At 65.8% G+C, this 14,084-nt stretch overlaps 4 protein-coding genes across 4 annotated transcripts in view; 1 reads left to right on the forward strand and 3 right to left on the reverse strand.

The window, feature by feature from the left end:
• Positions 1 to 3,741, reverse strand: part of EMIHUDRAFT_233609 (hypothetical protein) — a gene marked incomplete at both ends in the record, with an annotated part of 4,790 nt that extends 1,049 nt beyond the window's left edge. Inside the window, 3 exons of the mRNA XM_005782081.1 lie at positions 47 to 748; positions 868 to 904; positions 1,271 to 3,741. Of these exons, the coding sequence (XP_005782138.1) occupies positions 47 to 748; positions 868 to 904; positions 1,271 to 3,741 (3,210 nt within the window). The remainder of the gene's footprint in view (positions 1 to 46; positions 749 to 867; positions 905 to 1,270) is intronic.
• A 4,282-nt stretch (positions 3,742 to 8,023) lies between these two features.
• Positions 8,024 to 8,969, reverse strand: EMIHUDRAFT_365741 (putative endopeptidase Clp; the record flags this gene model as incomplete). Its single annotated transcript, XM_005782082.1, has 1 exon — positions 8,024 to 8,969. A coding segment is annotated over one exon (766 nt), but the record flags the coding sequence as incomplete, so codon positions are not given.
• A 644-nt stretch (positions 8,970 to 9,613) lies between these two features.
• On the reverse strand, positions 9,614 to 11,355 carry EMIHUDRAFT_113617 (hypothetical protein; the record flags this gene model as incomplete). Its single annotated transcript, XM_005782083.1, has 2 exons — positions 9,614 to 10,708; positions 10,747 to 11,355. The coding sequence occupies 2 exons, from the start codon at positions 11,353 to 11,355 to the stop codon at positions 9,614 to 9,616; spliced, it is 1,704 nt and encodes a 567-aa protein (XP_005782140.1).
• A 1,778-nt stretch (positions 11,356 to 13,133) lies between these two features.
• EMIHUDRAFT_429869 (hypothetical protein) overlaps positions 13,134 to 14,084 on the forward strand; it is a gene marked incomplete at its 5' end in the record, with an annotated part of 3,041 nt that continues 2,090 nt past the window's right edge. Inside the window, one exon of the mRNA XM_005782084.1 lies at positions 13,134 to 13,523. Within this exon, the coding sequence (XP_005782141.1) occupies positions 13,134 to 13,523 (390 nt within the window). The remainder of the gene's footprint in view (positions 13,524 to 14,084) is intronic.

A 14,084-nucleotide genomic window follows, 5' to 3' on the forward strand; every position in this document is an offset into this window, starting at 1 on the left:
CGCCCGCCTCGCGCATGCGGTCGACGGCGCGCCACGCGTTGGACACCTCGTGCGGGAGCAGGGTGGCGGGCCGCTGCTTCTGGTGCGAGTACATGTTGATGAGCGCGTTGTACGCCGTCGCGCTGCGCGCCCCCGCCGCGTTCGCGTCGAGGAGGCTCTCGAAGAAGCGCTCGCCCCGCTTGAGCTGCCTCGCGCGGCCGCAGCCCTTGAGGAGCGCGGCAAAGACGCGCGGGTCGGGCTCCAGCCCGCGCCGGACCATCGTGTCGAAGTGCACAAAGGCCTGGTCAAGCCGGCGCAGCTTGACGCACGCGTAGATGAGCAGCGCGTACGACTCGCCGACGGCGGCGTCGGCATCCCGGCCGGCGGAGGCCTCGACGAGGTCCTTCTGGCCCTCGAAGAAGCGGAGGATCGCGTCGCACAGCCGCGGGTTGAGCAGCACGGACTGCATCAGCGCGTCGCCCGCCGCGTCGGCCGCCACGCCCTGCGACTCCTGCGCCAGAAGGAGGCGCACCGCGCGCGCGAGCGCTGGGCTCTGCACACTCTTCGCGTCGATCTCGTCGGGCTCGTGAAGGCTGTCCGCCGCGCTGTCGAGATCGGTGCTGGCTGCACTGCTGCAAAGCCGCCGAGGAGGAGCCGCCGCACGCCAGCCGGCCGCCGCGTAGCGGAGCGAGGGCGCTGCGGCCCGGCGGACGCAGAGTCGGCGAAGCGACATTTCGCGAATTGGAAAGAAGGAATTCGTGGTCAAGTGCTCCAAGTGGTCAGGTGTCGGAGGAGGAGGCGAGGGATGAGCTGGCGCGACCTCTGCGAGTAGAGTCGGGACGTACGAGCTCGCCGGGGGGAGACCCGTCGCGGTGGCAGCCGGGCCACCGTGATCTCCGACAGGGAGGGCCACGCCTCCCCGAGCCTGAGGAGGAGCCGGCGGATGGCCCGACGCGAACATCGAGGCCGCCGCCGAGCGCTGCCTCATCTACCTCATCGGCACGCGGGACCTCGGCCTCGGAGGGTGATGCCGTACTTGAGACAGAGTTCGCGCACGGCGCTGGAGTTGAGGACGACCTCGTTGTCGCAGAACGCAACTCCTCCGCGGAACGTGTGGCCGTCCTTTCCCTCGTTCTCGGCGAAGTACTTGCGCAGGTAGGCAGGCGTCTGGCCCTTGGTCTGCAGGATGTACGGCGTGATGGTGCTGGTGTGCTCGTCGACGACCATGAGTGCGTAGCGGTGCCCATCGACGCCTACCACACCCTTGGGCGACCAGAGGTCGTAGTGCGACGAGCCCCCGAAGCGAGTGGCCAGTGGCCGGCCGGTGCTGCGCCGCGCGTGGTACTTGGCGTTCGCCTGCAGCGCGGCGTCGTCGAGGCCCTCGTTGCGGTCCATCTTGGAGAGGTCTGGCACGCCGTCCGCGATCTTGCTGAGGTCCTTTAGCGCGTCGCCGGAGATGCACAGGGCGTGCCGCCAGAAGGTGCCATCCGTCGGGCGCCGCCCCGGCTTGCCGCGCACGATGGCCTTGGCGGCGTTGGCGCCGACGGATGCGCCGAGCGGCATCAGGTGGATGTTGAAGTCCTCCCCGAAGTAGATGGTCTGCCCGGAGGGGTAGTTGAAGCGTGGTGGGCAGAGGTCGAAGCGGACCACGATGTTCTGCGCCTTGCACTCTTTGACGCTGACGAGAGGCATGGCGAGTCCGGGCGCGTACAGCGCGTTCACCCACTCGGTGTTCACAACCTTGGTGTCCTGCGGCTTGGTCGGGTCAGCCAGCGCGAAGGCGTACGCGGTGCCGACGCCCTTCGCCTTGAGGTAGTCGTTGTTTGCGCAGCGGATGTAGATGGGCTTCTCGGGCTCGCGCCACCCGTGAGGGAAGTAGTCGGGCGTCGGGAACATGTTCATGCCCGCCTTGGAGTCGACGCCAGCGGCATACGATCCCGGCATGTTCACACCGGCGGTCGTGTCGTACGCGTCGACGACCTTGACATGCCCGACAAGCGCGTGTGCCTGCATCGCGTCCATGCGCGCCACGTACATGGCGAGCATGATGCACGTGTACGAGAGGACGAGCGGGACCGTCTTGGGCACGTCGATGTCATTCACCGCGCGGAACATGTCGCCCGCGACCTTGCGGTAGATCGGCTGGAGCGGGTCCTCCTCGATGGCGTACTCTGCTCCGCCACCTGAGCCAGTCGCCGGCCCGGTGGACAGCTCGAGGGGTAGTGCGGTGACGGACTCGACCATCACGCCCATGTTCGAGGGCTCGTCCACGGCGTCGGCCACAGGCGTGCCGATCGAGGCAGGCGAGCCCATGTAGACCGGGATGAGGCACGCGAGCAGGACGAGTAGGATGGAAGCGCCGATGTACGGGCGAGGCAGCGCGGTGACGAACGAGGTGAACTTGACCCACAGCCCGCCGCGCGCCCGTGCCTCCGCCGCATTGCGCGCCGCCGTCTTGGCCTTGAGGATGGCGGGCGTGTCGGTGGGGTTGGAGTCGGGGAAGGTGTCCTCGACCTGGTCGGTGCCGACGCCAGCGACAAAGCCGCCGACGATGCCGTCCGGGTCGAACGTGCGGGTGACAGAGTCGGCCAGCGCCGCCCGCACCTCCTCGTGGTCGGTAGCGGTGGAGTCCGACTTCTTGAAGGGGTCGTGCGGGAGGGTGCGGCCGGGGGACTTGGCGCACACCTTCTTGTACGAGGACTGGGCCATGCGCACCTTCGTCTCGTGGTCGATGCGGTCGGGGAGTTCCTCGAGCACCTTGGCGACAGGGACCCCCTTGCAGATGAGGTCGCCGATGCACTTGCCACCGTGCAACCCATTGCAGTGGGGGCACGGCTTGCGCCCAGCGGCTGCGCGGCCGCCGCGGTCCCCGCCGCCCTTGTCGGACTTGATCTGCGCCTGGAGGGCGGCGACCTGGGACTCGGCGGCCGCGAGCTTCTCCTTGAGCACGCCTTGCGAGGCAATCTCCGCCTCGAACGCCGCCTGCGCAGCCGCCTTGGCCTCGTTGGCGCGGTCCGCGTTGTCTTGGTCGAGGATGCCCTGCATCGCGAGCGTGGACGCCTTGAGGCTGTACGTCTTGCCCGATTGCGCGGCGAGTTGGCGCTGTATGCCGATCTGCACGCGCATGTTTGCGCCGAGCGTGGCCCCCTTGGCGGCGATCGCGTCGAGGATGTATTCCTCGATCACCTCGTCGGGGAGGTGCCACTGGGAGTCCTTGAGCAACTTGTTCGCCTGCTCGATGCCCGTCTTGAACTTGGCGAGGCTCGCGGACGTGAGGTCCTTGAGAGCGTCGGGGGAGTACGCCTTCTCGAGATCCGCGCGCAGCGCCTTCGTGCGCACGTTCTTGGAGTTCGTGTCCTCCGACTCGATGAGCGACTTGATCGCCGCGATGCCCTTCTTGATGTCGTCGTAGTGGTCGGCGTCCTCGTCCGCCAACATCTCGGCGAGCGTGTCGTCGTCCTTGACGGCGTTCTGCAGCGCACCGTAGAGTTGGCGCGACAGAGTCACCGACAGGTCCTTGAAGAACTTGTCGATCATGGCCGGGATGAGGCCGTCCGCAGTGCCGATGTTCTTGTAGCGCACGTGCAGCGCGACCGCCTCGGCCTCGCGCTCCGCGCCCGGCCGGATGGTGCCCACCTCGATGATGTCGAGGAGGTACTTGTGTTGCTTCGCCGCGGTCCGCAGGTTGCGGAACCACTCGTTGAACTCCCGCTCGGAGCTCTGTTTGTAGGCCGGAATCACCAGCTTGTCCGTCGACGACATGTTGTCGTAATGTCCCGGGGATCGTTGCCCCGCCGCCACCAACTGTGAAGGTCTTCAGTGACCACTCACAAGCTGTTCCAAGGCCCGACAGAAATGTACTGTCAAAACTTTGTTCAAACAAAAGTCCTGGCCCGCGGCCCCCACACCCACAATGACTATCAATCCAGGCTGCGGGTGAAGGGCAAAACCGCGCCGCTGCAGAACGGTTTTTGCAAAACCGCGCCGCAGCGGTACGAAACTGCGCAGATGCAGTCCAGGGGTGGTAAGGACACTATGTGTGTGTGTGTGGCCGTAGACTAGACGGCTGCGCGGTCGTCGGTCTTCAACAAGTTCACCTCGTTCGTCACCGCGCTGCCTCGCCCGTACATCGGCGCTTCCATCCTACTCGTCCTGCTCGCGTGCCTCATCCCGGTCTACATGGGCTCGCCTGCCTCGATCGGCACGCCTGTGGCCGACGCCGTGGACGAGCCCTCGAACATGGGCGTGATGGTCGAGTCCGTCACCGCACTACCCCTCGAGCTGTCCACCGGGCCGGCGACTGGCTCAGGTGGCGGAGCAGAGTACGCCATCGAGGAGGACCCGCTCCAGCCGATCTACCGCAAGGTCGCGGGCGACATGTTCCGCGCGGTGAATGACATCGACGTGCCCAAGACGGTCCCGCTAGTCCTCTCGTACACGTGCATCATGCTCGCCATGTACGTGGCGCGCATGGACGCGATGCAGGCACACGCGCTTGTCGGGCATGTCAAGGTCGTCGACGCGTACGACACGACCGCCGGTGTGAACATGCCGGGATCGTATGCCGCTGGCGTCGACTCCAAGGCGGGCATGAACATGTTCCCGACGCCCGACTACTTCCCTCACGGGTGGCGCGAGCCCGAGAAGCCCATCTACATCCGATGCGCAAACAACGACTACCTCAAGGCGAAGGGCGTCGGCACCGCGTACGCCTTCGCGCTGGCTGACCCGACCAAGCCGCAGGACACCAAGGTTGTGAACACCGAGTGGGTGAACGCGCTGTACGCGCCCGGACTCGCCATGCCTCTCGTCAGCGTCAAGGAGTGCAAGGCGCAGAACATCGTGGTCCGCTTCGACCTCTGCCCACCACGCTTCAACTACCCCTCCGGGCAGACCATCTACTTCGGGGAGGACTTCAACATCCACCTGATGCCGCTCGGCGCATCCGTCGGCGCCAACGCCGCCAAGGCCATCGTGCGCGGCAAGCCGGGGCGGCGCCCGACGGATGGCACCTTCTGGCGGCACGCCCTGTGCATCTCCGGCGACGCGCTAAAGGACCTCAGCAAGATCGCGGACGGCGTGCCAGACCTCTCCAAGATGGACCGCAACGAGGGCCTCGACGACGCCGCGCTGCAGGCGAACGCCAAGTACCACGCGCGGCGCAGCACCGGCCGGCCGCTGGCCACTCGCTTCGGGGGCTCGTCGCACTACGACCTCTGGTCGCCCAAGGGTGTGGTAGGCGTCGATGGGCACTGCTACGCACTCATGGTCGTCGACGAGCACACCAGCACCATCACGCCGTACATCCTGCAGACCAAGGGCCAGACGCCTGCCTACCTGCGCAAGTACTTCGCCGAGAACGAGGGAAAGGACGGCCACACGTTCCGCGGAGGAGTTGCGTTCTGCGACAACGAGGTCGTCCTCAACTCCAGCGCCGTGCGCGAGCTCTGCCTCAAGTACGGCATCACCCTCCGCAACAGCTGCCCCTACGAGCCGTGGCAGAATGGGGCGTGCGAGCGTGCGAACGCTACCTGCGGCAGGATCGTGCGGGAGATGATGGCACGCGCAGGGGGGCATGGCGCCACCCAGCTCTACCAGTACTGGGGCTACGCCTGGGTGTACGCGGCCACCATCGCCAACGCCACCTTCGCCGTGCGCGACACCGGCAAGTCAGCGTACGAGCTCAAGACCGGGCAGCGCCCCAAGATGAACATGTTCTACCCGTGGGCGTGCAAGATGATCGTCAAGTCGCCCTCCCACCTTGTGGCGAACGGTGTCTCACCCACGGGCGAGATGGCGGCCTTCCTCGGCATCTCGCGCACTTCGCCCGGCTGGAAGTACGTCATCACCGAGGGTCCGCGCAAGGGGCACATCGGCACCACCACGCAGGCGACATTCTGCGTCAACGAGCTCTGGAACGGCATCGAGTACCGTGCTCCTACCTCCGACCTCACCCCGACGGACATCGAGGGCGCGTGGCCGGAGCCTGTGACCGCGGACGAGACGCCCGACGAGTCGGACAAGGCTACGCTCGACAACAACGTGACCCGCGGCGACTCCGTCTTCCTCCCCACCACCGACAACCACGCCGGGGGGCTGACCCTCGACGAGGAGGTGGTGATCATGCCAGACCCGGCCAACGACGGCAACGTCAACCCGCCCACAGCGGGTGCGCCTGCGCCGCGCACCACCCGCAGCCGCGGCGGCGTCTCGACGGGCGAGTACAACAACATGCTCAACGCCCGCCTCGCCGCCAATGCCACGCCCTTCGGCATCTGGGCGGCTGCGGCGGCCGCATCCCCATCGTCGTCGGTCTACCGCAACACCACGGACCAGTGCGTCGCGTACATGTCGAGCGTGGACGGCCAGATCATGCCCATGCCGGACAACATCGTGCCCAAGCACTACAAGGACATCGCCAACATCCGCGACCCCAAGCTGCGCGACGCGTGGTACAAGGCGTATGACACCGAGTTCCTCGGCCTCATCCAGAACGGCACGCTCAAGCCCATGCGCCGCCCCGCCAAGGTGCGCGTCCTCCCGCTGAAGGAGATCGCCTCCCGGAAGTCCGACGGCCGGTGCAAGTGGCGCGGCTGTGTCATGGGCAACCTGATGCGGCCCGGCGTCGACTTCACCAAGACCTTCGCGAGCGTCGTCCGCTACGGCACGACCCGCACCGTGCTCAACGTGGCCGCGCAGGAGGACATGGAACTCATCACGTGCGACCAGCCCATGGCGTACACCTGGGCGGAGCGCGGGGAGGGCGAGACCTGGTACTGCGAGATGCCGAAGGGGCTCAAGGGCAAGCCCGAGTACTGCTACATCGACCCCATCACCGGCGAGGAGAAGGACATGGTGTGCGAGGTCGGCAACCTCTACGGCGCACCGTCCGCAGGTAACGCTTGGTGGAACCACGTCAAGTCCATCAACAAGGCGTTTCCTGGGCTCGTTCAGTCCGAGGCGGACCCGAGCTGCTTCGTCCTCACCCGCAACAGCACGAAACTCATCGTCGTCATCTACGTGGACGACTTCGGCATCTTCCACTCCGGGACCACCGCTGGCAGGGCGCTCGCGCACGAGTACATCGTGAAGGTCTTCAGTGACCTCTCACAAGCTGTATCCAAAGTACTGACAGAAACAGACTGCCAACACTAAAAACAAGTGTCCTGGCCGCGCCCCCAGGGCCACTTTGCCATCTGATCACGCTGCCGGTGAAGGGTAAAACCGCGCCGCTGCAGTGCCCGAGTGGTTTGTGTGGCCGTCGACTAGCGACGGCTGCGCAGTCGTCGATCTTCAACATCATCACGCCGTACATCCTGCAGACCAAGGGCCAGACGCCGGCCTACCTGCGCAAGTACTTCGCCGAGAACGAGGGGAAGCACGGCCACACGTTCCGCGGAGGAGTTGCGTTCTGCGACAACGAGATCGTCCTCAACTCCAGCGCCGTGCACGAGCTCCTCTGTCTCGATGAATCTCGAGCGCCGGGGAGACGTGGCGGACGCGACCTTCGCCTCGCGCGGTCTGCGCGGCGGCCTTCGCCTCGTTGTTGGCGCGGTTCTCCTGTTGACGACACCTTCTTGCCTTCTTGCCTTCTTGGCCTCTTCGAGCATGGCCTCTTCGAGCATGGCCTCGCCCTCGGTGGACGCGCATGTTGCCGCCGATGTTCGCGGGAGCAGATGGCGTCGGTCCTCGTCCTAGACTCCTCGTGGACGCGGGACCGCCTTGGCGAGGTCCGCGCGCAACGCCTTTGTGCATTGGCTCTTCTCGAGGCCCTTCTGGATGGTCGGCGGAGTCTGGTCTGGTCGACATCGTAGTAGAATCGATGGCATGCACGTTCCGTGTCTCAATGCGGGCCGGCGCGATAGCACCGGTAACCGCGGTGCGCGGAGCCGGACTCTAGCCGGTATACTAGGCGAGCCGGAATGCTGCGAGGTCGTTGGACGTTTTGCACGTTGACGATGATGCAGGATGGAGTCCGGGTCGGTGTGAATCGATCGGAATGCGGCGCATTTTGTACTCACCGCGAATCTGTGCGGAGTCGAATGGGTCTCGGCGATTCACGTCCTCAAACACGGAATGGATTCCGCCCGCCGCCGATCACACACCAGGCGACAGAGCGGTCGAGAGCGGCGGCCGGAGGACAGCGCACCGCCACACAACAAGACAGGTCTCGTCCTACGAGTTTGAAGGCGGCTGCCGCCGCTGTGCCGCCCCGCCGCGCCGGCTATCCGATGCCGACGCCGGGGCTGATCTCCCCCTTCTCCGCCCCCTCCCTTTTAGCCCCGGGCAGCAGCAGCCGGTCCACCAAGCCATACTGCAGCGCCTCGTTCGCGTCGAGGTAAAAGTCGCGCTTGAAGTCTTGCTCGAGCTGCTCGGCGGAGCGGCCCGTCGCGGAGGAGAAGCCCTCGAGCACGCGCCGCTTGTCGCGCAGCACCTCCGCCACCTCAAGCCGCATCTCGGTCGCCTGCATGATGCGCGTGCGGGGCTTGCCCTCGTTGTCGTACATTGGCTCGATCGTCGGGTTCTCCATGCGGAAGCGCGCGTTGGGCAGGGCGAAGCGCTTGCCCTTGGTGCCCGCGGCGACGAGGAAGGCGGCCACCTGGGCGCACATCCCCATGTTGACCGTCTGGAACTCGTACGGCATCATCCGCATCGTGTCGTGCACGGCGAGGCCCGCCTTCATCACGCCGCCGCCCACGTTGAAGTACATGGCGGCGGGCGACTTGGAGTCCTCGGACTCGAGGTAGAGGAGCGTCGCGATCATCTGGTTCGCAAAGTCGTCGTCGATGTCCTGGGAGAGCAGCAGAATCCGCTCGCGGTACATGCGCGAGTAGATCGAGATCCACGTCGCCTCGTCCATCCCCGGGAACTTGTACGGCACCTTGGGGGTCGACCGCATCGCGACCGGAGCGGAGAGCCGGCTCGCCCGACACGAGCGCGCTTGTGCGCCCGGGGGCGCGAGCGCCGCGGCGGCGACCACCAGCGCCATGCAAACAGATGCTCGCAAAAAGAATTCTACGAACATCTCCAAGTGCTCGCAAGTGCTCCCTTGGGTTGTCTGTTTTCTTTCTGAAGGTTGCAGCGAGAATCGGAGAGAGACTGCGAAGAGAGATAGGAAGAGGCGGACGCCCCAGGGTGGGCGACGGCTAGCGCACCACACCCCTCTCCTTAAAATCCCTGTGTGGTGGCGGCGTGCCGTCCTCCCATCCCTCCCTTGGGTTGGCTGTTTCTTTCTTTCTTTTCCCCCTTGGGTTGTCTGTTTTCTTTCTGAAGGTTGCAGCGAGAATCGGGGAGAGACTGCGAAGTCCGAAGAGAGATAGGAAGAGGCGGACGCCCAAGGGTGGGCGACGGCTAGCGCACCACACCCCTCTCCTTAAAATCCCTGTGTGGTGGCGGCGTGCCGTCCTCCCATCAAGGTCCCATCCCTCCCTTGCGCCTTGGGTTGTCCGTTTTCTTTCTTTCTTTTTTGTTTTCTTTCTTTTCTTTCTTTTCTCCAAGTGCGGCCCTCTGACAGCTGCCTCTCGCCCTCACGCCTTGCCATCCCTGCTCTCACGGCCTCACTCACCAAAGTCCCGCGCAACACGCCAGAGGGATGCCTTGCGCGCTCTCGCCAGTACCCCCCCCCCTCCCCCCCTCACTCCGTGGCCTTCTTCTTCTTCCCTCGTTTCGTGCTCCTGCCCACCAGGGCGAGCGCCGACTCTTTGAGCTGGTAGCGGTCTGGCACGTCCTCCTCGTCGTCGTCCGGGCCGGACCGCTCGTCCTCCTCCGCCTCGTCGTCGTGGCTCGGCGCCACTCGGAAGCCGCTGCTGGGGGTCATCCGGCGCGCAGCCTCGGGCGGCACCGCCTCGACCGGGCCGAGCAGTTCGGCGTGGTGCTCCGACTCCTCGAGGAAGGCGGCGGCGACGATCGACAGCTTCGTCTCGATTTGCCTCAGGTGGTCGAGCAGCGTCTCGTCCGAGAGCGGCGCGGTGTTCTCGTCGTCCACCTTGACCGGCGCCAAGGTGTCCATGAGGTGCTGCACGGCCGCCTTGACGTTGACCTGCGTCCGCCAGAGCCGCTTCCACCGCTGCCGCTCCTTCTCGGTCGCGTCGCGCGAGTCGTTTGGCCCCCGCGCGGCCGCCTGCCCCTTGGCTTGCTCCGCCTCGCCGAGCGCGTGCTGCAGCCGCTCTACCTCGGCCTGCTCGCGCGCGTTCGCCTCGCGCAGCTCCTCGATCCTCCCCTCCGCATCGCTCTTCATTGCGAGCAAGCTCTGGTGCGTCTCCTCCTGGGTCGTGAACTTTTGGATCACCTCGTTCACGTCGGCCACACCGGTCGCGTCCTTGATTTGGGAGAATGCCGCCTCATACGCCGCGATCTTGTGGCGCTCCAGCTCGATGAGCTTTAGGGTCGTCTCGGCGCTCGCCCGGGCCGACTCCGTCCCGCTCTTTCCCGGCGCCTCGAGCCGGCCAGCGCGGCGCTCCTGCTCGGCGGGGCGGGGCGGCTCGGTTGCATAGATCATCGGCCGGGGATTGGGGCCCCCCGCACACGCTCGCGCCTTTTCGCTCTTGTCGAGCTCGTCCACTTTCTGCTGCTTTGACTGCAGCACCTTGCGGCGCTGCTGCAGCTCGCCCTCTCGCGACCTACGCTCCTCGGCGATGATCGCCTCGAATTTGGAGAGCTCCTGCTTTGCGGCTTGCTTGGACATGTGTGCGTCGTGCGAGAGCAGCAAGAGCTGCTCGTACTCGCTCTCCTGCGTCCGCACGCGCACGCTCGCTGAGCGGCGTGCACACGGTGGGGCGTGCATTGACGGCCGCGCTGGTGGCCGCCCGTCGGTGGCAGCGATCTCTCTCTCCCGAGCTCGCGCTCCTTTTGTGCCAGCTTCTCCTCGATGGTTTGCAGCTCAGCGGGGTAGTTGACGCGCTCGCGCTTGAGCCGCGAGATGATCTGCTCATAAGTGAGCCGGCAGCGATGCGCCTCGTCGTATCGCTGCGCCTGCGCCACCAGATCCTCCTCTGCTCGCGCCAGCTGGGTTTGCGGCGACTCGTCGCCCGTGAACTTTTGCAACTGCAGCGCCTTGAGCTTGTTGGACAGCTGCTCCGCCTGCCTGCGCTTGCGCGAATTGGAGTCGTGCAGCTTATCGTGCCGCTTCCTCAGGTCGATGATCTGAGCGTCAAGGCGCTTCAGCTCCGCCTCCGTCTCCTCTTTGCTCTGCGGCGCGAGCGAGTTGCGCAGCCTCGACGCTGAAAAGCTTCCGAGGTTCAGGTCCTTGGTGAAGAGCAGGGCGGGATTCTCGGAGGAGGCCTTGCGCTGCTCCGCCAGCGCGTTGAATCGGCGCTGCAGCTCCGCGACCTCCTCCTCGTGCGTGCCCAGCGTCTTTGCGAGGCCCTGGCCGCCCATTGCGAGTTGTAACCGAAGCCGTTTTTCTCACCCCTGTTGTTGTTTTGATTTCGCCCTTGTTTGTTTCTCTTGGCACCTTGGAGTGCTGGGGGGGGCGACAGGAGGAATGTGGCCCTGAGTTATGTGTACGCCAACTCAGGGTGTGTGGCAGCCAGCTGGCTGTGTGTCTTGTGAGCTTGTTTGTGTCTGTGTGTCGCTCGTGCGTGTCGTCATCATCTGTCTTGCGTCCACCCATACCGCGTTGGTGTCCAGTCCGAGCCTGGCTGTTCTTCACCTTTCTACCTACCTACCTACCTCTTGAGGGGAAATTGAGCACGGGGTTGGATGAGCCGTGGAGAGATTCGCTAAGGCCCCTCTTGTGATCGAAGAACCGAACGGCGCGAGGGCCCGCATCTTTGATTTGCTGTGTGAGTGAGTGTTGAGGTGATGTGAGCGAGCGTGCGCGCGGCGCGCGTGCCGTTTTGGGTCTCTTTTATTTATACCAGTGATGAAATAAAAACCCAAGAGAGGGGTGGGAGGGCGGGAGAATCCAAAAAAAGCCGTCCAAAAAGCCACAAAAAGCCAGCGAGCCTCCCGTTACGCGATTGCTCGCGAAGCGCAGCATGATGTGCGTGGCCAGCGTGGGAGCAGGCCGGCGCCGACGCTGCCAGAACTAAGACGAGACCGCGACCGACGGACGGCGGCCCTGCGGGGGAGCCTCCGCGCGGTTGACGACGTCCTCGTGACTTGCCTTCAGAGCGACGAGGATCTCGCATGCTTTGAGGAGGCGCTCGGCGAACGGCTGCCAGAGATGGGCACGGATGCTGCAGCAGGGCGAGAGGCGAACGCCGAGAGTGCGGAGGCCGCACCGCGACTGGAGGCTGCAGCAGAGCAGCAGCGGGATGCGGATTAGCATGTTAGCACTGCCGGCGCGCCACAGCGAGGCAGAGTGCTGCAAAGCGCGAGAGGCGTGGTGGTGGCATGGGTGGTGGGCTCCGGACTCGAGGCTGCGGAATGGGAAGGGGGCGGGGTGAGGAAGAGAGAGTGCGATGTACTGAAAATCCGGGGTGGGAGGGCGGGAGAATCCAAAAGTCCAAAAAGCCACAAAAAGCCAGCGAGCCTCCCGTTACGCGATCGCTCGCGAAGCGCAGCATGATGCGTGGCCAGCGCGGGAGCAGGTAGGTCGGCGCCGACGCTGCCAGAACTAAGACGAGACCGCGACCGACGGCGGGCCGCGTGCTGGCGAGCATCCGCGCTGCTGACGACGTGCTCGAGACTGACCTTCAGAGCGACGAGATTCTCGCATGCTTTGAGGAGGCGCTCGGCGAACGGCAGCCAGAGATGGGAACGGATGCTGCAGCAGGGCGAGAGGCGAACGCCGAGAGTGCGGAGGCCGCACCGCGACTGGAGGCTGCAGCAGAGCAGCAGCGGGAACATTCCCTGCTTGCACAGAAAACCGACTTTACCACGCGCCGCGCTCCTCGACTCTCTCGCACCCGCCCCGACCCACGCCCCTCACGAGATAGGCGGCTGCGACCCTGCCTGAGAGTGCGCAGCGGTGCCGCTGGCGTGCTCACACCACATCCACCCATCATGCCTGCATCATTCCTGCACGCACTGCCCGGTCTGGTCGGGGCGTGGGGCGAGATCTGGCATGGCGGCGCGCTTGAACTGAGCGCCTTCGATCGTCTAGGTAGGTAGAAAGGTGAAGAACAGCCAGGCGATCGTCTCGGCCACGCAAAAGCCCCCTTCACACTCCGGGAGCCGAACCCACCAAACACAGAGACCGGCGCGCCGAGATGGTCAGGCTGCGCGACGCGCACTTCTTTCGGAAGGTCCCAGTCGACGTCTCGGAGGGGACCGCTGTGGGCGGACTCCTCTCCGTAGCCGCGGTCCTCGTAGCTTGCTGGCTCGTGTCGGAGGAGATTAGCGCATACAGCACAGCCAAGCTGACCACGCAGATGGCACTTGACCACACCGCGATGCCCTCGCCGCTCGGCCCTGCGGCGTACGAGTCGATCCGCGTCAACTTCAACATCTCGATGCTGCGCATCCCATGCCAGTACGCGACACTCTTCGTGTCGGACCACGTCGGCGCGCACAAGTCTGGCGGCGCGCGCAACATGCACAAGGTGCGGCTCGACCGGGAGGGACGCTCGCTGGGCATGTACTCTCCGCACCGCTATGCGGTGGCGGATGGCGGCCACCACGACGGCGACATGTCGGAGCACATCTTTCCGTGGCACAAGTCACAGCACGCGCAGGGCTCGGCCAAACACGCGGCCGAGACTGCAAAGGCGGGCCTCTCCGAGCAACAGCGCGAGAAGATCGACCCTGTGGAGGAGAACATGAACCTCGGCTCCGCCGCGCCCAGGCGAGCCCTCATGTTTGGAGGCTTTGCCGCCATCGCCGCCGCCGCCGCCGATGAGCCCGCCTCTCCCGCCGCCGCCTCTCCCGCCGCCTCTCCCGCCGCCTCTCCCGCCGCCTCTCCCGCCGCTGCCTCTCCCGCCGCCGCCGCCGCCGCTGCCTCTCCCGCCGCCTCTCCCGCCGCTGCCTCTCCCGCCGCCGCCGCCGCCGCTGCCTCTCCCGCCGCCGCCTCCCCCGCTGCCTCTCCAGCCGCCGCCTCCCCCGCCTCTTCAGCCGCTGCCTCTCCTGCCGCCTCCCCGGCTGCAGCTTCTCCCGCCGCCGCCTCCCCCGCCGCCGCCTCTCCCGCCGCCGCCTCCCCCCCCGCCGCCGCCGCCGCATGGCCG

This window comes from Emiliania huxleyi (assembly GCF_000372725.1).
Source record: "Emiliania huxleyi CCMP1516 chromosome Unknown EMIHUscaffold_193, whole genome shotgun sequence".
Taxonomy (NCBI): Eukaryota; Haptophyta; order Isochrysidales; family Noelaerhabdaceae; genus Emiliania; species Emiliania huxleyi.